The sequence below is a fragment of the Drosophila obscura genome, unplaced genomic scaffold, assembly GCF_018151105.1.
Source record: "Drosophila obscura isolate BZ-5 IFL unplaced genomic scaffold, ASM1815110v1 contig_4, whole genome shotgun sequence".
In the NCBI taxonomy this organism is placed as follows: domain Eukaryota; kingdom Metazoa; phylum Arthropoda; class Insecta; order Diptera; family Drosophilidae; genus Drosophila; species Drosophila obscura.
In genome coordinates this window covers 2,159,879-2,186,929 of record NW_024542828.1, presented here as the reverse complement: position 1 = coordinate 2,186,929, position 27,051 = coordinate 2,159,879, and the positions used below count along the sequence as shown (strand labels likewise).

At 41.8% G+C, this 27,051-nt stretch overlaps 1 protein-coding gene across 1 annotated transcript; it reads right to left on the bottom strand.

The window, feature by feature from the left end:
• Positions 1-4,172: 4,172 nt before the first annotated feature.
• Positions 4,173-23,762, bottom strand: LOC111068459 (pneumococcal serine-rich repeat protein). Its single transcript, XM_022357939.2, has 8 exons — positions 23,107-23,762; positions 21,432-22,214; positions 8,682-9,763; positions 6,182-6,419; positions 5,906-6,120; positions 5,736-5,841; positions 4,884-5,627; positions 4,173-4,242 (listed from the first exon to the last, which is right to left on the bottom strand). The coding sequence occupies exons 2-7, from the start codon at positions 21,736-21,738 to the stop codon at positions 5,476-5,478; spliced, it is 2,100 nt and encodes a 699-aa protein (XP_022213631.2). The 5' UTR covers positions 21,739-22,214; positions 23,107-23,762; the 3' UTR covers positions 4,173-4,242; positions 4,884-5,475.
• Positions 23,763-27,051: the final 3,289 nt, after the last annotated feature.

Genomic DNA, 27,051 nt, shown 5'->3' with positions numbered 1-27,051 from the left:
ACTCACCGACACCCTGGGCCCCGATACTCGTAATAAATATGTTCAGGCAATAAAAAAAGTTAACTTGGAGTTCGTTAAACCAATGCCCGGACTCCAGAACAAATGTAAGCCAGGCCTTTTAGACTTTTTTAATTGTACTTGGGCCAATAATTTTTTATTGCTTTTTAAACGCTGCGCTACGTGAAGAAAATATAACAATATTCGGGGGCGCCTTCCAGGCATCATCTAAAATAAAGCCAGCACCACAAACGTTGTAAACAACATATAATTTGATTGTTCCTTCGACAGGGTCTGGCGAGCATTTTCTAATTAAAATTTGTACTGCAATTGCTTTAATTAAAGCCGCAAGGTGAGCGCCAAACTTTATGGCCAATACAAATTTTGGGTAGAATTTTGTGCTGGCTGGGTGCTGTGTGCTGGAGTTATTCCAAATAACTTTTTCCAGACAAAGTTTACTTGCTAATTTATTGTGTTTGCATTCGAGGGCAGCTTTTAATTAGCAGAAGGACGAACGATTCTCACACCCAGAAAAAACCGTAGCTTAAGTAAATTGTCAACACCAACCCGAATCGGGGCTATGAATTATGTAGTAACCTTTCGAAGGAAATTGCTTGAATTGCCCAATCTCGGGAGTTAAAAACTTTTTATTTTGGCTCACAAGTGACACACTGAACACAGGAACAAGGATTGAACAAGGATTGTCTTTAAATATTCAGTATCTTTTGCTTTCGTACGGGTGTACGCGTTTCTGTGGATTCAGGTTCTATTTCCATTCGATTTGATGGGATTGTGGGGGAACTAGAATAAAATATCTCTTGTTTTATTGACAGCAGATAAAGCAGAACTGCCCGAAACCGCATACAAAATGGCAAAGGGATCATCCCTTTTTGATATATGTTTTCCGTATCTCTCAGGAGTGGCCTTTAAGCTTGAGTAAATAAATCTACTTGGTTAAACTTAACCACCATTCTAACAGTTAATTTACTATGAACTTCCCAAACTTCCCATCAGAGCTCAGTTCCCTTTTTTGAGAGTATTCCACCTTCGATCTCCTGAAACTTCCTTTCCCCTAGCGACTTTTTCACTTGGCGATGACGAAAGAAATTCGCTGTGAAGGCAAAACTTGTTATTTTGCTCTTCAACTTGGTCCTGGTGTTGGTCCTCTTCCTGGGTTATCTCACGTCGAACATCATCATCAGCAGCAGCATCAGCATCAGGAGTATACGTACAGAAGCGGCATCAGTGCCATCATCATAATTTGCTGGCTGCGCTTATCGAACGAACGCCAAAAAAGTTAAGAATAATGTACACTTCAACGTTTGTGCCATAGTTTAAAAAGAAAAAAATTCTGCAAAAGATTGCGGAAGGCATTGGCTGAAGCCATAGCGGCAGAGGAAACAAAGGCCCAAACCGAAAATAGCAAACATAACTTGAGGAAAGAATTTTAGGGGGCTTCCTCTCATCTTTTTTTGGGCTATGGTAGGATTTCCATGTTCCTTTTGTTTGTCCTCTGAGCACTGTGCTTACACAACGGCTTACACTGGCTGTGCTTGTGTGTGTTGTACGAGCTGTGTAATGCAAATGAAATGAGTTTTTGTTCAGCGAGGTATTCATTAAAGCTCGCTGATTTGGAGCCCACAAATTGCATTCGCAAATGGGCAGTGGCAGGCCAGGCCCCACAGACTGCCAAATGTGCAAATATTTATAACTGCAAACAACAGTGGGGCAAATTCATCGGCTGTAATGGCCGGCTGCCAGTTGGAGGCACACAATGTGCGGTTGAACAGCTCTACAGACAGTAGTCGAATCCCATTTGGAATGCTCTTCTCATGGGTATCCCTATACCTATACAAATCATCATCATCATCATCAGATTCGATGCTTCCGCCTGCGTGGACCTGCTGCCGTTCCTCCTCCTATCCGAATGCAAATGTTGTTGATAATGATTTGCATTTACGCGCATTACAGCAAACACATTTCTGGGAGGTCCGGGAGGTAAAGCCTTGCTGGACCCGTACCCAGCATGGACCTAGTTCGGTTCGCTAATGCGAAATGATTGGGAGTCCTTGGACAGGAATTTCTTTTGCAATGTAATTTATCTTCCTCAAATTGAACTGTTCCACAGATACATCCGCGATAAGAGCACAACTGACGTGCATCAGAGGCCTTAAATATCTAGCAAAAAAAAAAACGTGATTACCCCTAACTTAACTCCTCTCACAGCTAACTCCTCTTGCAGTTAAAGCAAAGAGTACCCCAGCATACATATCTTCTGTTGACTCTAACAATTGCTGGTTCAATACAATTATCTAAAGATTTTTACTGATTTATTTACTTGGGACTTATTTACTTTATTTTCTAGAAATTTAGGGGCTCGGCTTTCCCAAATTGTGGCTTATGGGGTTTTTCTTTTTAGTTGTTCTGTTTACAGAAATGCGATACCGCAAACACAACTCAGTTGGACTTCGCTCTGCCAAAAGTTAAGCCACGAGAAATACTTTCCCCGAACTTTAATGCTCCAGGGCAGTATTTTCCTTAAAAAAATATTTAGAAAAGATGAAAATGTTCAAGCTGAATGACCCAAGTGCAGGACAGAAGTAGAGGGGCTACTTACAGACATCAAAGACATAAAACGCACTCACACTTTCCGAGAAGAGAAAGGGTAGGACCCTCTCCACGAACAGAGCAGGAGTTCACTTCTCCAGCCGTGGAACTGAAGGGGGAGCACGAGCGCACTTTCCAAGGAGAGAAAAAGGAACCCTCCGCCATCAGAGAAAGTGAGAAACGGAAGAAAGACTGTCTCGCTGTTAACCCAATTAAAGGGGCGTGGGTCAGCATCAAGAACAGAAAAAAATTGTTACACGACAAACGGTCAAGTCTGCGCCGGATGTCATTCGGTGCACTCGTCTCTGTTTTTCATGTAGTCTCGAGTCATTATGCCAGTCGAGCTGGCCCCAACAAAAAGCAAGAACAACCATTTTAAAAGCGTAAAAGTTCAAAAGAAAAACAGGAAAAATAATAAACGAAATTAAGAAATCCGATTTTAGGAACACCCTTTTGAAAGGAGTTAGGGGAATATGGGGAAGTCAAGTTTCAAGTTTTCAAACTCCAGTTCAGTACTAAAAAGTATTAAAAAGAGTTCTTAATGATTGGAATATAAAATCTTTATTACCAAAAAATATCCATAGTGTGGCAGAGTAGGAGTATGATAAAACAATCAAATGTCCTTAATATTTCTGCAGTCAATCAAGTTGTCTTTTTTCAAAGTATGAGATGACTTCAATAATTCGATTGTCTGACAGAGAACAAATCGAATGAAAATTTAAATGAAATCTCTCCTGAAATGGAAGCGATGGCCGAATCACATTTTAACGGTTATTGAATACGTTTAGCCTAGAAAATACACGAATAAATGTTAGATGAAACTGTCACGCTGAGAGTGTTCACTTGACTTTCGCTTGTGTCGTTTTCCTCGTTCTTTTGTTTTTGCTTATCTTAAAGTTTTATTTTTTTGGTTCGTTTTTTTTTGTGTATTATTTTTTGTTGGATTTTATTTTTGCTCTGCTCGCGCGTTGAGCAAGGACATTTCCAACTGGCTTCATCTTGTTTGACTTTTCCTGCCTTGACGGGGGAGCTTGCTGAGTTGTTGGACTTAAGCCAGCAGCTCTGTCTCTCGCCTTTCGGGCCACCATTCCTTCCGAATTGCTGTCGTCGGACGAGTCAGTCATCAGCATCAACATCAGCAGCAACATAGTGAAAAATATTTACTGCCTTTCTTTCTATCATCCCTCTCTCCCTTCCCCTACTTTGTGTATCCATCTCTTTCTCCTACTGTTTCTTGTAAATTGCTTCGCTTACGTCCAACCAACACGATTTGCCTTTTCCACCTCCTCCTCCTCCTCCACCATCGCCATCGCCTTGACAGGACAACGACAAATTTTACGTGTTGTTTTTTATTTTTACTTCATACTTTTGTTGGTTTTATACTTGGCTTGTTTTTTTTTGTACGCTCTCTCTGGACGGAGATGTGATTTCCGCTACAATAAAATAGACTCTCTACCTTAAAGGCTTTATGGCCCCTGGAATTCGCCAGTTTATGGTTTCTGTTGTTTTTATGCACTCCACCATTCTCCATTCTTCGTTCTCCATTCTCGATTCTCGTTTGGGCCTGGCTCTAAGTTTTTGGCCCATTTATGTTTTCTTTTCGTCACTTTGATGTCCTGCGATGGGTCAGAGTTGGAGCTAAAGTGGAGACCAAATTACCATAAAATATTAAATTATTTATGCAATTCACAATTGGGCAAATTCTTTTGCTGGTCGCCCTCTTTTAATAGCCCGCTGTCAACTGAGGGTCAAGACGGTATTCCTTGGGTTAAATTAAATCTGCGACTTGGATTTATTTTGGGTTTATTTTGTCAGTGGCTCTTGCTAAGCTTTTGAATGGAGGCTAAGATATTAAGAGTTCATTTTTGAGGGACTGCCAAATATTGGCATTGACGCGAGTAAAAGGTGACTATTTGGGAATTTGGAATTAATGGCATAAAAAAATTGCACTTAATTTAATGAAGTTGTGATAAGACGGACACTTTCAATGCAAGTGCAAAAGGAAAAGGAAAAGAAATATGAATTCCAACTCAATGTTTAATAGGAGCCAGATCACCACCAAACAGATATATGTACATACACATACCTACTAAAATATATTAAAATATATTTTTGGAATTGAATTTATGGCATTAATAAATAAATAAGTACTCTAATCATATTTCTTCTCAAACTAATCAACGATTTTTGGTTAGAGGCTAAAGAGATAGAGAGAGATATGTATAGTATATTCACATTGCCCAACAGCATTATATTTATGAATATTTTAATGCACACACCATTCAATTAGTTCAGATTTGATAGCCTCCATAAATGATTTACCATGCTGATCGGAGAGAGAGAGAAACAGAGATTTCAATTTATTTTCACATGATTTATTGAATGCATTTTATTTATGAATTTTTTGTTTGATTTCTGTGTTAAGTTTTTAGTGTTTTAATCATTTGCTGACAATAATCTAATTATTGATTCGTTTTCACAACTTGAAATGGGGAAAATTCCTTTCGTGTATCTATGACTAAAAAATTAATGTACAGTAGATTTAATTGTATGGGGAGTATGGGGAGCATGGGGAGCATGGGAGCATGGGGAGCATGGGGAGCATGGGGAGTACGAGTGCGAGTATTTGACACGCAGACATGAGAGTTATGGTAACATTTAACCTAATTATAGAATCCTGCTGCCATCTCTCGCCATTTCTGCTATTTACAAGGCCGCCTTTAATTAATCTCTAACCTAAATTACGTAACTGCAGATGGCGCAAAAGCTTACAAATAATTGGAAGCCGGACACCAATGTCCGCAGCATCCAAGTCAGCATCCTCGACTGTGTGTCCGCGTGTCCGTGCGTCCCGTCCATTCAATAGGCGAGTCACGTCTGGGGTGTGTGCAACGGTCCCTGCAGCGCCCCAAGGAGTCCCAGGAGTCCCAGCATCCACAGCATCAACTGGGACGTGCTTCTCCCGCTGGTGTTCGTCCACGATGCCGATGCCGTTGACATGATGGCCGATGCGGAATATTCACCTGTTGGGCAATCCGTAATTCGTGGTGGCGACAGTTGCGATTAATATGAATCATTCGACCTGACACACATTCTCTGTGATGGCAGGGGGGTCATCGAATGGGACTTACCGCTGAGGACGTGCAGGTCCACGGAGACGGAGACACTGTTTGATGGCTGGCACGTATAATTGCCGGAATCCTCTTTACGCACGACCGGTATAATTAATGAACCGATCTGCAATCAAAGTGTATCGTCAGTGGGAGCTAACTAACTGCCGGACCGTAAACACCTCACTTACCGTATTCTGATTATCACCCACTGTCCCGAAGATATTGCGATCGAGCTGCGTGTACCAGCCAGTCCGCTCATCGCTCTCGCTCACCTTCTTCTGGCCCCGGAACCAGATGATGTATTTCGGTGGATCCAGGGTCCCCCGAACGATGCAGTGCAGGGCCACCTTGCTGCCGGCCTTAACGAATCGACTCTGATCCCCAATTAGCTCAGTCTTGGGTGCTGTACAGGGATCAAGAATATACGTAAATTGGCGTTTTCTTGGCGCTCGAAAAGTACTCACTGACTATTTCCAAATTAACTTTGGCACTCAGCTTCGGTTCGGTGGCCATTTGACACTCGTAGCCGCCCGCATCGTCGGGCACTACATATTTGATCTGCAGCGACCAGGTGTAGTCGTGATCTTCCTGGAAGATCGACTGGAATCGCTCATCCGCTATGAAGGTAGTCTCGTCCACACTGATAATGTGGTTGTCGCGCATGCGCACCCACGAGACGGGCTTGTCGGAGAGGCGATGTATCTGGAAAGAGGGAGAATATATAAGGAACAGGTTCGGGAATCGATTGTGATCCATAATGAATCAAAGCTGAACCAATCAGGATCAACTAATTGAATTATCGGCTACAAATCGGAAGCAAGTCAAACTAAATTCGATTCAGAAACATTATAGAATGGATAAAGATGCTGCTAGTCATCAGGAATTATTAGGCAATTCGCCTATGAGCATGGAATTTACAAATCCGACTGAAAGCCGTCTCAATGTCTGAGATAATCATTCAACCATGAAATTATCAAGCAAAGGCCAACTATCATTTACATAACTATTATTATGCAAAACCTTGGCCAATCTGCCGCTAATGAGCTTTCACATTTCACGAATTTCATTCGCTGCTAACTAATCCATACATGAATAATTACCAAGGACCCCCGGACAGAGAATGGCACTAATACGGGCACGTGCCCGTTGCCCTGTCGTTCTGGTGTCTGGTTAAAAAATCTGATGGCTCAAGCGCATCAACAGACAGCAAATCAGATCCAAAAGAATGTCTAACGCAAGGAAATGGAAATGAGGTTGAGACTAAATGGAGGTTCTTATGTTTGTGCTGAAATATTCTTATAGTTATGTATTCTTTTGCTTTTGGGCTTAACTTCGTGGCGTGTTCTGTTTAGGGTTTCCTTTCCGTTTCGTATCCGGTTCTGTTTCTGTTTCTGCTCCTGCTCCTGGTTGTGGTCCAACACAGATCAGCATAATTTCATTTGCATATCAACAATTCATTCTGTTTACGTTTATTTTTTATGACGCAAACAAGGCCCCCGGCCCCAGACACTGAGCCAGCAATCCAAGCAGGCCCAAGCATCTATTTAACGTTTACAATTCCATACAATTTATTTATTTTCTGTTCACCCACTCCCATTCTGTTATGGTCTGTTGTTGGATTGTGTTCTACAGATACAGATATGTACGTATGCATATCTGTGAAGGAAGAAACACCTACAGACGCATGTAAATTTGATGTCTGTTGTGGCTGTATGTGAAATAAGTACAGTGTGCAATATGTGTGTGCATGCAAATAAATGTGCCTCTCCAGCTGTATTCGCATCTGTATCTGTGACTACGTATGTCTCTGCGTGGATGTGTGAAAGTCTGTGCCCGTATCAGAGTGTATCAGAGTGTTGGTGTGTTGGCGTGTGAGTGTGCAATATGTAAATGCTAGTTTTATCTCCGGTCCGTTGAAATTAAAAAGGAATTCAGAAACAGTCAGAAAGTGAGAAAGGGATGAAGAGGCGGCTCCACGGTGAGACATTCAGTCTGTCTTAAATTTTGAGAGATGAGTATCACAGACCGAGTCAGTAACTGAGTCAGGGTCGTTCCACATTGAGTGGTTTCAGTTTTCATAGTTGCCTAAGAAGTCTCCTGCAGCTCAGAGCTTTAAGCGTTGGTTTATCCCTTTAAATTTAGTCAGAGTGATTAGGATTTTGTGGAAGTGTTTAGTTAAGATTTGAAAGTGTCACAGCACTTTCTTGCAGATAATTGAACTTGATTGTTGTTGTCCACGTGGAGCGGCCAGAAGCCTGTAGGGGATTTAAATAATGGGCAGAGGGGATATGAACCTCATGTGTGCTGAAGCTCATGTCTATGGGTTTTTGTTAGGTTATTAGGGCCAGAAGAGACAGTCGGTACGCCACAGAGGCCCAGGCAGAGGTCTCTCCTATGGGCTAAGACAACATGAGGTTAAAATAATGTAAGCAAACACGAGACTAATAGTTTGGAAGTCTCTTCAAACTCTTATGCAGTTCTTTCCTTCATTGGTTAGGGCTTCTGTTACTTACACTTAATATAGCATTAGCGTATAGGCTCCTTCAGCTCAATCTTTTGGCCCAGATCCTTCGTTTTTCTCCCGATCAAAGCTATTTGCTCAGGCCCCAAACCATAATGTTATATCCCTCTTTAATAGTAGATCTTTATATATGGCTCTTTAACAGAATCACCCTTTAAGCGGCTTAACCGTTTTCGCAGCTATTTATAGCACGTGACATTTAATTCAAATTTAATATTCGCAATTAAATGTAAGCGCATATTAAAAACCCTTTTACGAGCGATACCTTTAAGGCTTAGCTGACTTACATCACGGGCCCTAACCCCGCCCCTCCATCAACCCTCCAAAGCGAGCACCAAACCCAGAGATTATGCGACACACAACAATGGAGGGGGGGATTGTAGGGCCAAGTGTGACAGGAAGAGAGAGAGAGAGAGGGATGGAGAGAGAGATTACTCACTCACCTGGCATGGCATGTAGGCGTGATTCCCCATTTGGGCGGTGATGTTTAGCACCGGCATTGTCAGATTCCGTCGGACTGCCTGCCCGTCCCCGGCCAGTGCAGCCCGGTGGGCGGCCAGGTACGAGTGCTGCTCATCAAACATTCGCCGCCGTTGCTCCTCTGGCGACAATGTCGCTGCTTCCGCGGATGCTGCTGCAGCGGCTGCGTCTGCTGCTGCTTTGGTTGCCTCTTCTATTGCCGCCGCGGCGGCAGCCGCTGCATCGGCTGCAGCGCGGTAAGCTGGCAAATCCGCTGCCGCAAAAACGGGAAATGGCGGCAGGAAGGTGGGTATGGAGAAGCCCTTGGTCAATGAATCAGCCGCACCCGGATGCGGCAGCGACAGTGCCACCAACGAGTTCTTTTCATCATCCTCAGCAGGGAGCTCGAGCTGTGCTCTGTCCAATGCTCGGTTTTCCAATTCCTTTCTCTGGCTCTCTGCTGGCAGCGTTTCAATGGAGTTGTGGCCATCCGTTTCCGTTGATGCTGGATAAATTGTTGATATGAGCATCGCTGCTGTCGCTCCTGCTGTTGTGGTCGCTGTCGTACGCTCTTCTGCTGCTGCCGCTGTTGCTGCCATTGCTGATGCTGTTTCTGTTTCTGCGGCTGCAGTCGCTGTCTGTGCCGCTTTCTCTATTTGCTCTAGTGCTTGCTCTTCTGTGGGCCGAGTAGTTAGCCCAATTTGTGCTGACTTGGTCGCTCCTATCGTTTCCACACCCACTGCTGCTTCTTCTGCTACTGCGGTTCCTGCTGGTACTGCTGATGACATGCCCCGGGCTACGGCCGTGCTTGTTTCTCTTTCGCTCAGGCTCGTTGAGGCTGCCTCGGTTTCTGTTGTTTGTTTTTTTGCTGTCGTCAAGTTGCTGGCTGTCGTAATTAGATCGTTTTGTGTTGTCATTGGCCTATCTGGCAGTGTGGATCTCGGGGCTGCCATAAGCTGTGTCCGTCCAAGCTGTACCTGCCCCATTGCTGGTCCTGGCTGTACCCCTGCCTGTACCCCTGGCTGAGGCTGTGGCTGCGGCTTTGCCTCGCTGCAGGTGACAAGCTCTGTGGAACATGCAAAATAAACCAGAAATTGTGTGGACAGTCCTTGAATTGAAGCAAAATATTTAACGAGATTTTTGTGGTAAGGCTGACATTTGGGGAAAAGCTTTTATTCATAAAATAATATGGAAATGTAATAAAGATTATAATGAAATATTTAAATTACGTTTGATATTACAATTTTAATATGTTTAAAGAAGCTTGAAAGCTGGAGCTTATCACACGCTTATCCCAGCAAAAGTACAAATAAATTGCTTTGAATTTGCTTTCGTTTAAGTTTAGATATTTAATTTCAAACATCCACACTTGATAATCAAATTAAAAAGTATGTGTTAATTGAATTGAATTCTATTTAATTTAAGCCCAAAACAGATCCAATTATAATATTATATTCAATTTAAATATTCAATACGGCACGCATTACAGGCATATTTTTTAATAATTAAAAATTCATAAATGCAGGCAAAAGGTGTAATTACATTTACTCGCAAACTCTGACTTTTCCAGCCTGAGTTAAAGCAGACACGGATAATGGCCTTTTGTTTATATTTCGTTTATTTAATTTGGTTGAAATGCAATTAAAAGGAGCTTGTTTGCTTTATACTAAACTTGTTGTCTTAGCATTACGATTTTTACTTATTTTCTCTGCTATATAGCCTATCATTCCGTAATGATGCCCAACTAAACAATCACAACTTGAAGGAAAACTCATATTTAATTTAATTCTTCACATCAAAGTGAAAATTCAGAAATATTATTCCCGTTCTGCACGGCTCATGAATTGAAATTCCAATGAAATATTTACCTTTTTCTCACTTTCTACCTGAGTCCCTGAGCTCTCACTCTTCTCTCGCAATGGTTGTGTCACACACAGTCGCACATGTATTCCGTTTCAGTTAATTTTCAATTACGCTTTTATGCTAATTAAAATCATAAAAATTTGCCGCTTAATGTCACTGCCTGTGGTGGCTTTCGTTTCATTTTGTTTCTTTTTCTGTGTGGGGTTTTTTTAGTGAATAAAAGTTGTTTGTTTTTTTTTTTGTTACTTTTGGCTGACTTTTTCCATTTCCTTGCCCGGTTTCTGTTTCCCCTTTAAACTTTTCCTTTTTATGTTTTTCCCACTGTGCTTTCTGTGCCCTAAAGGAAAACTCACCGACAAAAAAGAAATGGTAACTTTAGCTTTATAATCATTTCATATACACGTGAACTCCCAGCGTCCTTGGCAGGTGGTTTGCGGAGAAATTAAATTCGCAGCCCACCCCATCAGCCACCTGGCTTTAATTACCAAACTGAAATGCAGAAAAGCAGAAAAGCAGCACAAATATTTATATTTGTTTTATTAAATTTATGATATGTTGGCATTTAAATTGTAATTATTATCCAGTCATAAATTTGTCATCCGTGTCTGTTCGATGTTTGTACAATTCATGAGCGAAACTAATTCGATTTTTATAAGCGGTATTTATGGATTCCAAAAGGTATGTTGGTTATCGGAAGGTTTATAAAATATGGCCCATATTCCGTGAACCAGGTTCTACCAGGTATCTCACAGTCGAGTCCCCAAATCAAGGCCCAGGAATGCTGAACTTTTTTGTTTTCTTTTGTGCAAGTAAAGTGAAGGTCCATCAATTTGTGAAAAACTTTATTAAAAGATTACAAAGCTAATAACTTGAGGCAATAAATTGCCAACCAGCAAACAGAAAAAAATAAGAACATCTGCCAAAACTAGGCGAAAGCCACAGCAATGATTAGCTCAACACTCATACCACAATCGGAGCAACTTTCTTTTTTGAGCAACTTTCTGCGCCGACACTCCGAGAAGGACATGTTTGTCTTGGGGCTAAGCATACACTAAATTGTGGGGGTGTGTCCCAAGACCAGCACCAGGACTTGAACTTGGCAGCAAAGTCATTGAAGTGAAAAGTTTTTGAGCAAACCACAAAAACAGGCAACAAGAGGACGAGAATTGCGGACTGCAGCTGAAATCATTTCAATTTCAGCAAGTTCGAGGACGAGTATTTCTAAGAATTTGTCGTTTGATCAAAGGTCACTAAATTTGTTTAGAAGTTAAAATTATTTTAAGGAATTATATTTCATGAAGAAGATTCACAATAAATAGTTTTGTCTTACAGTAAAAACTCACGGATATGCTCCTTGAAGTTACACGAGAAGTTTTGGCCATACATTTCCCATAGGGAAAAATAAGGAGAATATATATACGTAGAAGTAAAATCCTTTTAAAAGATCCCATCTATGGCTTCCTAAAGATATGATTGTAGGTCTTAATGTTGGTGCCCGGACATATCCCCAAGCGTTCATTTTGATTAACCTTTAACCTGCAGAATGAACTTCTTACAATGCTCGTATCCCAAACTTCAATACCTCTATATTAAAACTTTAATATTGGTGTTAGGAAAACAAACTCATTTGCGGTTACCTTCAGCCCAAGTCCCACCCTTACCCCCAAGGATATCCCGGACAAGTTCAATGCTCAAAGGGCGTGGGGGTTCGTGGGGGAGAAGTCTACGGCTTTGTGCTGATTTCAGGACTAAGATTTCAGTGGCATGATAAAATAGAATTTGCATTTTAAAATTATTTCATTTCACGTTCTTGTCAGGGCCAATGATTTAGGTAGGGCAAGCCAATTCAACCATTCCACTAGAATCCATTCTCGTGTTACCTTCAGTTTCGGTTGGACAGAAAATCTACGTGTCTCGCTGGCGAGAAAAACCCCAAAAAAAAGATGGAGCTCCGAAAGCGAGAAAAAAGAGAATCCACACAGGGAAACCGCATAAATTTCCCTCACGAAATCATTTCCAGCGAATGCGTGTGATTTGCCTGTGTTGATAAGGTCCAAACGAAGCCCAGTTTCAGGCTCTGGCAAAAAAGGTTCCCAACGAATGTGAAATTTTTGTTAAAATGCAAATTGAAAATTTCACTGCCCCACACCGTAGAGAAGAAAACAAAATAGTAAATTTAAAATCTACCTCAGAACTGTACACTTTTCCAGTGGTTTGTTTTGCTCTTTATTCGGTTTGTCAAGATATTCATTGCTTGGATCCAATACTGAAAGAAATGCACCCAAAGCCAGAGAGAAAGAGTTGCTCAGCTCAAGACAGAGTTTGCATTTTCAATTAAAACAGATTTAGCCGGCAATCAATTCGGTTTTGATTTCCTCTCAAAGGACCAAACCAACCAGTCAAACAAACAATGGAAAAAAAGGAAGCAATAGCAAAAACGAATTTTATTTTTGTGGAAAGTTGAGCATTTGTAATTCGCAAGAAGTAACGACATTTTAGTTGATGTTACGACTATGGAATACCTTCCTATTCAGCTATATGTTTTATATGTAACATTCGTCTACAAGTAGACAGTATGCTCTTTTCCTCCATGCATACCCCATAGAAAAGAGAATATGAGAAAAGAAAGACATAAGAGAGATGGCCGTGCTACAAAAACTATGCCCCGTAAGCCGATTAATTTTGTGGGTTTTTGCCGTGTTCTCCCTTTTGTTTGCTTTGGCACAGGAGATGAAAAAATAGCCTCTACATGAAGTGTGATCTAGCCATTTACCGCACTTGACGATATTCGGACAGACAGACCCACAGATACACAGTCGAAAGAGTGAAACGTGCAATAACACTCAAATTGTTTTCTGGTTCTCCCTCGGTGTCCAGGGAGGGATTCCATTGCCCCGTTGGCATGGCAAGTGGCCCCACATCCGCTTCTCAGGCACCACTTGAACGACCCCCCATTTGTGGATGCTATTCGTCCCGTCCGGTGAGATTGGAACTAAAGTCCATATTTTAAGCCAGAATAAACTGCTCGCTCGGCTTGACTCGACTCGAACGCCAGCTGAATAGTAATGCTCACAAATTAGGCACACGGCTGGTACAAAAATTACTCAAATTGCCTTTCCACTCGACAGAGATAGAGAGAGAGAGAGAGAGAGATACAAGAAACTACCAACAACAGCAGCAGCAGCAGTTGTTGTAAATGAGCGTGTGGTGAGTGTGAGTGTGGGCTTATGTAAATTGTGAAATTGGTTTAGACAACTACAAAATGTGGCGCCGCATTAGACTGGAAGACCATCAGCATCGTCAATGTCATCAGCTTCAGTGAATAGTTAAACAATGGGTGACAGCTGGAGCAAAAGTGAACAAAAGTACAGACAGTCTACAAGTAAAAAAAGAACGTGTTTGAATGTGAATATTCAACTTTCTCACGTTCTTTTTAAGATTTTGAACTGAAGAACGGCTTTAAAATTACATGAGACTGTCTCCAATTGTGTGTTTGGGGTTATACTTCTCTATCTTTTTATTTTCCTTCTCCAAAACAGGCCTTAAATTCCAAAAAAAAAAATGTGACACAGGAAAAATTACGAATGTGTCCTTGGGCATTTCCATAAAAATAATTAAAACAACATTTTTAGCAGACCTAAAATTCTGTATAAAATCATGGAATGGCTCAGGGCAATGCAAACGTTATCCACATAACGAAAACCGAAAAAACCTTTCAAAACTATTCTCATTTAATACTTTCAAAAGCGGCTAAGCCCTTCCCATTGTACAGGACACTGCCATATGCCATGCACCAGCAGTCCGGGTCCTGGCTGGCAGCAATGACGCAGTCACCTGAAGGGGTTGAGGGGCAGAGAGACAGAGAGATGGGTCCAGACTCGTCCATATGGTGTACTCATCCTCGGCACTTTGACCCCTTAGTTAATATTTCATGAATTTTGCCTTCAATGGTGTCCATAGAGAACGAAGAGCAAAAAAACTGATTGGATTTAGAAATTGAAGTTGCAAATTTTTTCTTTAATATTGATTAACTTTTGCCACAACTGAAATGAACTGAAATTTAATTTAATTAAATATTAGCTTACTATAAAAAATGTTGAATTCCCGCTTTGTTTCCTGCATTTCTTGTTTATTGTTTAACAAATTCATTATTTTCCCACATTTTTAGTTTTTCTTCTATTCAGTTTTCCACATAAATATGTTGATCAAAAAAATTAATTGAATTTCAAATTTAGTATTTATTAATAACTAAGGAAAGTTAAAATCGTTTTTGGTGGAATTCGTGGGTGGGAAAAAAAACTTTAATTGCAAATTATAAAAACCTCTCCTGAGGCTGAGCACTCTTCCAATTCAAGGAATTTCCAGCTTGCTGATCCGGCAAAGGTCAAAAGGTGATAATCTGCACAATCTCCCCGGCACGTGCATCATTAGCGTGGCATCAGGACACTCCAGGACACCCGCATCGCATCGGCTTGGGCCGAATGTGAAAACTTTTGCTGGTCTTCTTCACATTTCATGTAATTATAAAAAATATGCGTGCCCACGCCCACGCCCATGCCTCCACCTCCCCGCCCAAAAATATAAAACCAGAGTAATTACATATCAAGTAAAAAAAAACTGGTCAGGGCTTATGCGAAGGACAAAATGGCAGCGGCGTCGTGGCCATAATTAAAACGTCGAGCCCTGTTGGCCAAAGAAGACACCGTCGGCCACTTGACTCTTGGCCAGCGCTACAGCTAAAGCTGAGGCTCCCAGCGAATCTGTATCCGTATCCGTATCCGACCGTGGAAATAAGCAAAGGAACCGCCCACACGCAAGCCACAAACACAAACTTTTCATTGGGGAGCACTTTGGATTATGGCCGCCTCGAGTGCACATAAAACACGAGCCCGAGGACGAGGACGAGCATGAGGACTTGGATTGCTGCATCCATCTAACTTCGCTTCTGAGAGCACTGAAAGTGTCGGTGGGAGTGTGGCAGATAGTTGTGTCGTCAGATTTCTGCCTCTCTTGCTGCGGGTTAACCATCTTAATGAGTCTCCTTTGGGGATACCGCCAAGCAATTAAAGTTCAAATGAGCTAAATTACTTGCTCAGAAGCACATCAAATGGGGCAACATTTACACGAAAACCAAACCCAAAATGATATCCAACAGAGTCATGAAAAAACTTGCATTCTACCCAAAAAATTTGACTAGCAAATTCAGGGAAAAATTTACTAAAACTGTTATTAAAGAACTGCATATAAAATTATATTCCATAACACACGAATAATAATAACGAATGCAATTTGAATTCTCTACTCAACATACTCAAGAATATTCATACAATACCTTTTGTGTTTCGCTCAGAAATGAACAAGAAATGTACGTTAAAAATATATGCAAAGAGTTGTCCAATTAAAGATGCAAAATACCCACAGCTCCAATAACAATGCCATTAACAATATTTGCTTTAACCGAAAGTTGCCAACACGTGTAACACGCAGTACACGAAACAGGACAGGCAACAGTGCGTATACGCAACGGAAAACAGACCAAAATACGCAACGCTGGGCAATGCTCCAATTTCAATTTACGGCGAAACTGAAACGGTGCCTCAAAGGGGAAGAGGAACGAGAACGAGGCGGAGAGAAAGAAATTCGCCTTCTGCGTGTAAAAATACGTAGGACACGTAGACCGAAAGGAACACGATGCAATAAAAATAAATTGAGCCGAGGCAGAGTCACCGACAACAGTGGGTGTACGTACAAACAAGTACCAAGAGTTTCTGAGAAAGAAACCCATATTGAACAGCCCCATAGGCCGCCCCTTCCTTTGAGCTCATTCCCTAGCTTTGTGTAATTTTCACAGTGACACCCAACATATGTTTCAGTTTTGAATGAATTCTGGGATAGCAATTTCCCACTAAACATTTCCCACCCCTCGCACCGTCCATCCGCACAGACAGCCACCCGCACAGGCCACTCGAATAACAGAGCTCTCACCCACTCAACAGCGCCCACTCGAAGCCACCCACACTCATGCAAATGTGTCTTTAATGCGTGTTTTCCTAGCATACAGATACAGATACATATTCCATAAGATTTCATGGCTGCTCTCAGCGAGCGGTTATTTATTTATATATTTATTTATTTTGTGAGCATTCGCATTCGGTAATTGTTTATTGATCGATTTGATAAATGCCACTTTAAATACAAATTTTCTACTCATTCTCCGCTCTCATTCGATTTTTTTGTTGTGCTCAAATATTTATGGGAATTCCAAGCACTTGTGATCAAATGTCATCGCAATGTGCATAAAAATAAATAATTTATGACACAAAAGGTTCAACGTGATGAAGATGAATCAGGCTAGAAAAGACTCTCTGCTGGGGAAGCTCCAATGGGAGCACAAAATCTTTGGGGAAATTTAGCTGGCAAAAAATTGTGTTGAGATATTTCATTTTGATTAATTTAAATGGATTGATTGTTTCTTTTCGGGGGAGGAGTGGTGGCTACCCCCTCCTCTGGGGTTTATTTGCAAAGGGGGCACTTGTTGATGTTTAAAAAATATACCATATTCATAATTGATGAGTTATTGCATAGACTAGTGTTCACAATATTTTGTATGATTTTCGATTAACTTTCCGAAAATATCTGTTTGAACTCAGATTATATTTATCATATTTTATAAGCTTAAACATTACTAAACATTTCAAAGTACATATATAATGACCTGAAATATAGCAAATATTTCGCCACAAATTGTGCAATCTAATGCCATAAATGTCTTCTATCCCACAATTTTCCATTGGCTTCATTAAAGCTTGGACTCCATCCATCTGCTCTGCCTTTTCCTCTCTCTCCTTTTTCCCCAAATAAATCAGGGAAATAATTATGCGAAATCTCAGAGAGATATTAGAATATCTCTTATGGCTGCTGTGGCTATCTAGTTGATTTTTATGGCCTCTGGGCTAAATATTTGGCCGGGGAGAGTTGTCCTGCAGTGGGGAAAAGGAAGAGGAGGAAGGCAGATAGGCAAAAGAGAGTGATGAGAGGGGTATCATAGAGAGAGGGAGGACGCTGCAGGGCAGCCATAAATAAGTAGGCGAACGTTGACCAAAAACAAAACAATTTTTCAAAGGACCTCCTGCTGGGGCAGAGTCTGTCCGGGATCCGCTTTCTCTGTGCCCCAACCCCATCGCCTGCTGCGATTCATAAATTTCCACATTTTGGCCTAGACGAAGCCCTCTTTCAGGCCATTTTGGCCTAGAGGAAGCTCCTGGCTTTGGCCATTCTTTTTGGTCGTGTTTGTCTTGTTCTTTTCACACTTCGACAAGAAATGAAGACAAGGCTCGTTGACTGTCACTGCACTTTGTCATTTGTGGGTCATTTCTCGCCAAGCCGCTTCCTCTTCCTCGCCTGCTATCTACTTCCCTCTGGTTCTCTGATTCTCTGATTCTCTGCTCTTGTCTGAGCAATTAAATGCCCCTCACACACACACACATACTTGTGCCGTTGTTGTGGTTGCTGTTGCTGTTGTCTTTGATTGCCCAAAGCGTCGACGCTTCGCTGCTGCTGCAGCTGCTGAACGGTTACTCCTTTGGACCCCCTGAATAATTTAAGCTCACATTTTGCGAGCCAAAAGCGCATCAAGGCCATCCAGCTTACACTGCTGGTGTGTGAGTGTGTGTTGGAGACAGGAAATTGTTAGTTGCATGGCGAATAAGGCACAGTGGGTGGCAGAGGCAGCACCATTCATTGTTTTCATGGCTTCAAACAAAAGAAGAAGGCTGCATACAATAACGTAGCTGTGCACAGATGTACTTTGAATTGTTGTTCACCAAAAAGATTCAAAAACATATTCCAAACGGAAAGAAAATAATATATTAGCTGTTCCTTCCTCATTTCGACTGTAATGGAGATGGAATACCTCAGGGGCTTACACGTCAAATGTACATCCTCAAGATTCTTGAATATATCAGTTTCGGGTTCCACCTACACACGGAAATGGCTATATCAAGTTTATAAATAATACACAGTACTTTTTTTATGCCTGCACAACCCTTACAGCCGCCTTCGTACCGAAAAAATACTCATCCGCTACTCTCAAAATTTCATAGCATGCACTTTAGGACCCCACAATGGGCAGTTCTTTTTATGGCGTTGCCAACACGTTGCCTGGCAATTTGTTCCACCGTTAGATACTTTGTTGACCTGTGGCACTGTCGTGTGTCGGTCAACCCCTCCTTAGCATCCCGTGCCGCCAGCCTGTTGGCTTGTGTTACAATATTTTCCGTCATCACGGGCCCAGGACGAGGCTGAGGCTGAGCTGACAATGTGTGTGCCACACACTCCACCTGCCTACGGTGAGCCGGGGGCAAGCCTCTACCTCTCTGTTGCTGTTGTCTGTCCACAAACCCATTTATAATTTATGAAGGTAAGCAAACACTTTTGGCCCTTACAGCAACGACCGCACACAGGACACGACATGACGACCCCAGAGCTTCCTCTCTTAAAGGATTTCGGGGCAATTTTTGGCCAGGTGATGGGCCTAGGATCAGGCCCCAAGTCAACCTGCAGCCAGCTTTGATTTGAGGCACAACTTTGCCGGCACATTCCCAAAATTAGCAAGCAGCCAGCACAATGCAAAGCACACGCAAAAACTCTACACGCAAAATAACCCACAAAATTACCAAAAAAAAAAAAAAAAACAAAACAGGAACAGAACAGAAAAAGAGAAATAGAAACCAATTTTTTGACAGAACAAAGGCACCAGCAAGACAAACTCCAGTTGCATTATATTTTCTAGTATTTTGGTGGGGAGGGAAAATATGAGGATTGGTAAATGTGTGTGGGTTTAGAGGTTGCATCTACTTTGCTGCCCCATTCTGTATTTTCGCATAACGAGTTGCAGTCAAACTTTTTGAAAGCGAATTTTTTTTAGTGGGGTTTCGAAAGAAGAAAGGGATGGGAGAGGGATTTCAGAGAGGGGTTCCAAGGCAAGAGCACAGAGGGAGAGGGTTGCCTAGAGAGAATGGGCCGCAGGGCGGCTGCCACCCGATGTGCCACTGAAAATGTGTTTATTAAACATTTTTTGGCAAGTTTTCAATTTCGTTAATGTTTTTTTTTTGCCCCCAGGAATTATAGGGCAGGAGTAACGAATGGGAGGAGACGCAGAACTAGAGAAAAGAGAAATTTATTGTTCTATTTTTGCCATGATTATCGGCCAGCACGAAACAACAGTTGAAAAGCAGCTGCTCCTGCTGCTGCTGCTGCTGCTGGGATCTGGGGTCCCAACCGGGTTAAGGACCTTCTGCCAACTATTTCTCATTCTCGTAATTTGCGGAACCGTCTAAAGAGCATCTTGAAACTTTTGCTGTTGATTTGTGTGCACAAAGGTTCATAAATATGTACAATTTGCTTTATGTGATTTAAAGGATAAAGGATAAGAGGAACTTTATTTTAAATGGAGTTTTGGGTATGGAAAATTGGGGCCTAATTTGGACCAAATAAACTTGTTGTAGAGTAGAATTTAAATAAATAAAAATATTAAGAGAAAGTGAGACGTATTTGAGGTTTCAAGTGGGTTAAGTTTTAGTTGAACTAATGAGCTTGGAAGAGGGATAAATCATATTAAGATTATTTTGAATTGAGCGCAAGGTGTTTATATAATTCCTGAATTACGGGTAACATAAACATTAAGACCACAACATTCTTTAGAAATTCACAAACAACCTAAAATAGTTTTCAATATGTTTTTCACACTATGTTTTTGAACATTCCACAGAATTAATACACATATCCTAAGGCCTAATCCAAAAGTTAATTGAAGCTTCTTAACCTGTCATTAATATTATTTCCTTTACAGCATTGAAAATTAGTAATACCTTGTCGATTCCCAGCCCAGCTTAAAAGATTTCAAACGATTTTTCTTTGCGCAATTAAATCCATTTAACCGCAACAAAAGCATGAAATTAATTGAAGAGTCCTTGGCAAGAGGTTCCCCGCCATTTAGCAGAAAATGTATCCATAAGGAAAACAGAAAAAGGAATTCAGGCGGGTGTATACTCGTTCTCGTACTCGCTCTCGTATCATGGATATGTATGGTTAGGGGCAAATTAAATGAACATCTCATTAGGGCAATGATGTTGACTTAATTATGTTCTGAAATCAAATTAGACTCGAACCCCAGAACAAAAAGTAAGCCACGTAGGCAGGGGCACAACCAGATGGGTGGTGTTTTTAGGGGGGGGGGCTTCCCTTAGTATTCCCTCAGTATAAAATTTTAAGAGTAGCTTTTTTTAAACATGAGTTTTGGGCAGTTTCCCCTGTGGAGGGGCTGGGTCGCTTGTAGAATGAGGCTTAATACAATTTCAATATAAAATATCTCCCAATGATTACGTGGAGAATTCTCACACACAAATTTGATCACATTTAAGGACCATTGTTTCTCCTATTTTTGCAGACCCTCATTTCCTCTGGTAATCTAATTTCAGCTAAATCAAATAAAACAAAAGGAAACTCAGAACCCCTCTCAAGCGCCCAGCCCCCCAACCAAAGCGACGCACCTGACACAGCTCCCCCTCTGTCATCATTTGTCAAGGACAAGTGAGCGAGAAAGGCACTGGCTTCTCTATTCCTTTCTCTGTCCCACTGCTGATCCAGAACTACTAAAATAATTTGCCAGCAGCCATGACGCGTCTAGGGGACCCGCTTACGAGTGCCATTATCCCAGTGTGTGGGGGGTGTTTCTCTGTGGGTGTTTTTGAGTGTGTGTGAGTACGACATGAATGCGTTAAATTAAATCAAAAATGTATGAAAGTCACACACACACACAGACACACAAAGAGAGAAAGATAGAAAGAGAAGTGCCCCCGAGCTGTACTTACGCATCCCAAAGCCGAGCACCAGAAGGGCTGGAAGGAGATCCAGCCAAGATGCTGTCCGGGTCCTGGTGCTACGTAAAAATTGGCGACGTTGGCCTGAAGATGGTCCACCCACATCTCCTGCCCTGACTGTCATCTCTGCAGTTGTCAACGTGGATGTCCTTCGCCGAACTGGGGCTGTGGCAGTGGCAGTGGCTGCGGCGGTTGCTGTGGCACTCCCAGTGGCACAGTTCCTGGCTGCAATGACACTTACAGCGCCTTTTGTGCGCTCATTGTCCGCATGCCTCCAATTGGGACTCGTTTGCGGCATCGAATCTGGCTGCTATGGCTGCTATGGCTGCTCCTGCTGCTCTGGCTCCTTGGACTTCTCTGACTCCTCGGTCGGCTCCTTAGCAGACTGGGCTGATTGCACTGCGCCGTCTTGGCTGGCAAACTTTGTCGCATTCTCTGCGAAATCTCTATGTCTCCGTCGTTCCCCAAAATACCAGTCGAAGTCTCAGATAAATAGGTTTATTGAATTAATACACTGGGGGGTTGGGCTCCAGCCCCATTTCTCCATTTGGTTTCTGCTCCACTTTACTCTTATTCTATGCGATTTTATTTTTATTTTGTATTTTGTATTTTAGCCAGAAATTGCAACTTTCTTTTATGTCTTTTTCACAAGTTCTTCGTTGCGTTTTCCGCACAAATGTTCTTGCATTTTCATTGTTTCGTTCTCTCCGTTGCTTGATTTATATATTTATTTAAGTGTTTTCTGTTGTGTCGAGTGGTGAACTTTTGTTGGCACTGCAGTGGCATCAATATAAATAAACAACCATCAGTATTTAAGTGTATGTTTTATGGAAAACTCTGTTTGAATTTGTCCATGGGTTTTCTCCAGCAGATCTGTTTATTTGCTAAGTGAATCCCGACTAATCCTAAACTTAATATTGCTGGCCATTAAAAGCGGAGTGTTATGCGCTTTTAAGGATATTTATTTGAACGTCTACCGAAAGAACTTCTGCGAAAATTCCTTGACTTATTTCACACCTATCCCCCAAGAATTTGCTCAATTAATTTCCGTTGTTCAATAATCCCTTAAATTCAGATAATAAATACAATTTCAAATGTTTTGCTTTTACTTAAATTTTACAAATTCAATGCTTACCCTGAAGCATCAAAAACAAACATTGCCATTAATATTTCATTAAAATCCGCCCAAATTTCACAGCAAAACAAACAGCTTTCCATTAAAATGAAACATCCTTTCTGCGAATCCCTTTCATAGTCTGCTCCATAAAGGGCAAAGATATTGCGGGGGCCCTTAGACGCTCGAGGAAATATGTATAAATCAAAATTCAGCAACTTCTTTGCCACTTACACTCTCATAATCGTTTTGCAATTAATAATGTAAAATTCTCCTTATAGCTTCAGATCTCTCCCACGCTCCTTTTCGCACAAAAGTTAATAAATTGAACAATTCCCATGCAAAACTATCACGCAACGAGAAGGCTCTCAATGACTAATGGGTGAAAGTTTCCTGGCACACAAAAAAAAAAACTCTTCAAGAAGTTGAACCATTCATAGTGTTTAACAAGTTTCGCATTGCTTTTCAATGGGTTTTCTTGCACCCAAGTTTTCAGTTTTCAGTTTAAGGTTTCTTCGTAATAAGTTACAATGGCCATATGGCCGGACTCACGAACAGTTGCTCCTTTGTACATACATTTCTTATAAGGCTTATATTTAACGATTTAACACGTGAGAAAACATTTACACTTCAGTAACAATTTATCGCATAATCCGGTTGGAGGATACGCTTTTTTCCACTTTCTTTTGCTTGGGTCCACGAAAATGATGCACAATAATCCCTTTTTTTTATGTTACGCCTCCTTGGAGAAATCCTCAGCGCTCTGACTATGACTCTGGCACTGGCACTGGCACCGGGGCTCTTTGTTTCGGTTCAGTTCTAATATCCATTTGAATACAACAGGAGCGGGAGCAAACAAATTTTAAAAGTGATTTCGACAAAAGACACTCGACAGTTGAAAGTCGACACACTCCACGTTGAACAGCCGACGCCAGGACACTCCACTCACAGGACACCCAAGAGGACACCAAGTGGCTAAACTTTGTCTTAATTCTTTCTCCTTTTCTCTGTTATGGCCATCCGCACTGTTTGCTCTTTACTCTGCACTTTTTCTTTATTTGTATATTCACTTTTTTCCGCCTTTTGTCTGTGGGATAAACAAAGACTAGAAGTACGCTTTCGGGGCACGTTTCAATTTCGAAACGCGGAAAATTGTCTTGTGGCAGCGGCTTCCTTTGCCCTCCGAGTCACGTCCGTACGCGCAGGATGCAGATTTTCCTCTGAAACGCTTGCACCGAGCGTCAACGTCAGGGACCAGAAACCATCCCACGTAGTAGTTCCGCTTAACTCCTGATTTTGTTCCACGTTCGTTCCACGTTCCGTTCGCTGTGGTCCTCCCCCTGTTAACATTCCCTTACCGTTTCATTCCTATTCGTTTTTCCCCTGCTACGAGTCCCTTATCGTTTCGTTTCTGCTTGTGATTCCTTCCCCTGCTAACAGTCTTTCCCATTTAGTTCCGTTTCGTCGTTTGCTTCACTTCTCCTGCCATGTCCCTTTGCCATTTCATTCCTGCCTTATAGACAGATTGTATCCCCCACACTACCATTTAGCCGGTTGTTTGTATGCGCCTGCGCTTCCTTCCATTTCGCCTAAGTGGGACTAACAGAAGATTTGAAATTTATTTGTTTATGGCTCGGATGCTATTTGTGGATGGCCAACACAATACATGTGTTCCCGGACACCCCGACCCAGCCCCAGCCACAGCCCCTGTGTGTCCTTTATGAATATCGAAATTTGTCCGCTTATTAAATGGGATCAACACTGACTCATTGGCACAAGTATGCATATGTGTGAGCCAGTGCCCGCAAATTGTGCACTAAGTTAACCAAACAAAGGTTGATCTTAATTAAATGGCATAAGATAATATTGTTTCGTGTAGTTCCTGGTTTTAGTGATGGCTTTAAGGTTACAAGTTAGCCAAAGAGATAATTGGAAACGTCGCTGGAACGGGAAGGGGAAGGGCGACACCATAAATCACGGGGGCCTGACCACTTTGGCATTCGGTCACTAAATTAGCTTAGTGCCTTTAGAAAAATCATCGCCTTTAGGGCCAAAATTTACGGCCAAACTCTGCTCTGCTCGCAGCCATTGTCTGACAATATGCCATTATGTAAGAGGGTGTCTGTGTCTGTGGGTTTCCGTGTGGGTCTTTGGGGTGGGAGTTCGGGTATCTCTGGTTGCGTGATAAACGGGGGCCTAGCACAAAGTATAATCTTGTGTGTGCGCGCGCGAGCGAGCTTTGTTGCCAGAGAGCAAGTAACAAATAAATATTATTGAACTTTTAAGTCCCCAGAGGGCGGCCAATATGCAATTGACGCCCGCCCAGTACAGGGTGTGCGGGTGTGGGCCAAGGCATCATTCTCTTCCCTCTAGATAAGGAGTACGGGAGCGACGGGTTGGAGGTGGCCGTGGCAGTGGCAGTAGCGGTGGCGGCATGTTGCGTCCTCACAAAGTGCCAACATAAATTCTTGCACAGTTCAATTTATTGTGTATTGACACAGCTTACGGAGAAACAAATAAAAATGTTTGCCAAAGTGCGGGTGGCAGGAAAGGTCCTGCCCTGCGCCATATCCCGGTCTCCCCACCCCCCACAACGGTACTCCAGGAATGTGGCAGCGAACTCCCTGTCTCCTGTCTCCTGTCTCTCTGTCTAAAGCCTCGCGGAGTCAGGGACCTCTGCAGGCATCCGGCCGCCATTGTTATTACCTCTTTGTTGTGTTTACACGCCATTTGTGGCATTTCACTCGTTCACCAAACGCGCCGAAAGATCCTGCGGGAAGGTGTTGGACCCCCGAATGCTGTGCGGGCGGGATGTGCAAAGGACCTTCTGGGTGGATTGTCGTAAAAATATATTCGAAATGCAAATGCCGACTGGCCTTAAAATACTCAACTTTTGGCTCTCAAAATAATCAAAATATACTTTATGTCGCCTTTTCAGCCACTGAAAACAGTTAGTCGAGTTAACGCGGCTAAAGCCAGCCTCTAAAAAAACCAAAAGCCGGCAAAAGCCGACGAATTTCAGTTGGGAAACACAACCGAGGATTGAAACAGTTCAAGTGGGGCAAAACGAATGCGAAATACACTGAAAGTCGAAGAGATATTTAAATTTCGAGCAATTAAAATATGTAAAAAGACTACTATAATTCTGTTGATAGGTTTTCAGCTTTAAATGGCACATTCCAACACTGATAAGCAGCTGCACTACTTATCAACACTCTTGCTTATGCATACAAAATTATTAATGTTCCCCTCAACTTTTCATACAATCCCAAAGCTCCTTAGGGTATCTACGTATATCCCAGGTAAGGACTACTGCCATCTGCAATCCTTAAAAATGTTTTGCAGCTGTTAATTTTAGTGTTTTGGCATTATGTGCCAGACTCGTAAAAACAACTGATGTTTGTTGAGCCACTTTCAGTCTGTCCGTAACTTGAAATTGAAACAAACACAAGTCCCATAACGGATGGAAGGCAATGTGCACTGCACATCAAGTTTTAAGTACGGACGTACGTCTGTCAATATTTCCATAAGAGTATTTGCGTCATGGATTTCTTTTCTCAATTTCCTCAGATTTCTTCAGACTTCAATTTTCTATGTGCATGCATATTTACACAGAGATCTTGGCCATTCCACTTGTGTGTTTCGTGTTTTTTTGTTGTGTGTTTTTTTGGCAGAGTGCCTCTGCCCTGCCCTGCCCTGCTCAGCCCTGTCAGTGCCACTGCTCTCTGAATATGCGAATTTTCTCGTTGACATGCTAGACAAGTTTCTGATAGATACAGATACATATGTACATATGTATCAGCATATACGAGCAACAAAACTGGAAATGCATCTTCGATATTAAATATTTGTCAAGTGTGGGTCTTACGTAAGAAGAGATGAGATTTGGAGGTCGTGTTGAGGGTAAGTACATATAAAATCAATAAACCAAACTATTTATTTGATGTTTATGGCAATATTAAGAAATATATATATATTTGTAAATACAAAAGATATTTTCTGAAAGCTGTTCAGATTCTAATAAAATTTATTTGAGTTATACAATAGAACTTTAAAAACTTGTTTATTTTATCTGTAAAATAACGAAAAATTTAACTGTTAGTTGAACAACAGCACTGTAAAATAAAGAACAAACTCTCGATCTTCTCTAACTTTATTTCTCTGCACCTCAAACCACAGTCATGGTTAAGCATTGCCTACTTTTGGGCTTGTGTGTAAAATGCGTTTGAACAGTGAAAGCTCCTGGTGTGGGATCACCATGTCAGTGGTCTGTAATGCCGCATTCAGAGTGTTCACTGCATAGTTCCCTTTGTTCCTCCCCCTACTCTTTGCGTTCGCTCGTTCCGTGTTCATTTGTGCAATGAAACAGTTTAAAGTTCGAGAATCAATTTGAATGGAGTGCACACAGCGCAGCTTGCCGATAATCTCTGGCAGTTCTCTCTTCCACTGCGAGTACTGTCTCTCAAATCAAACCCAAACGCACTTTACGCTGAACGA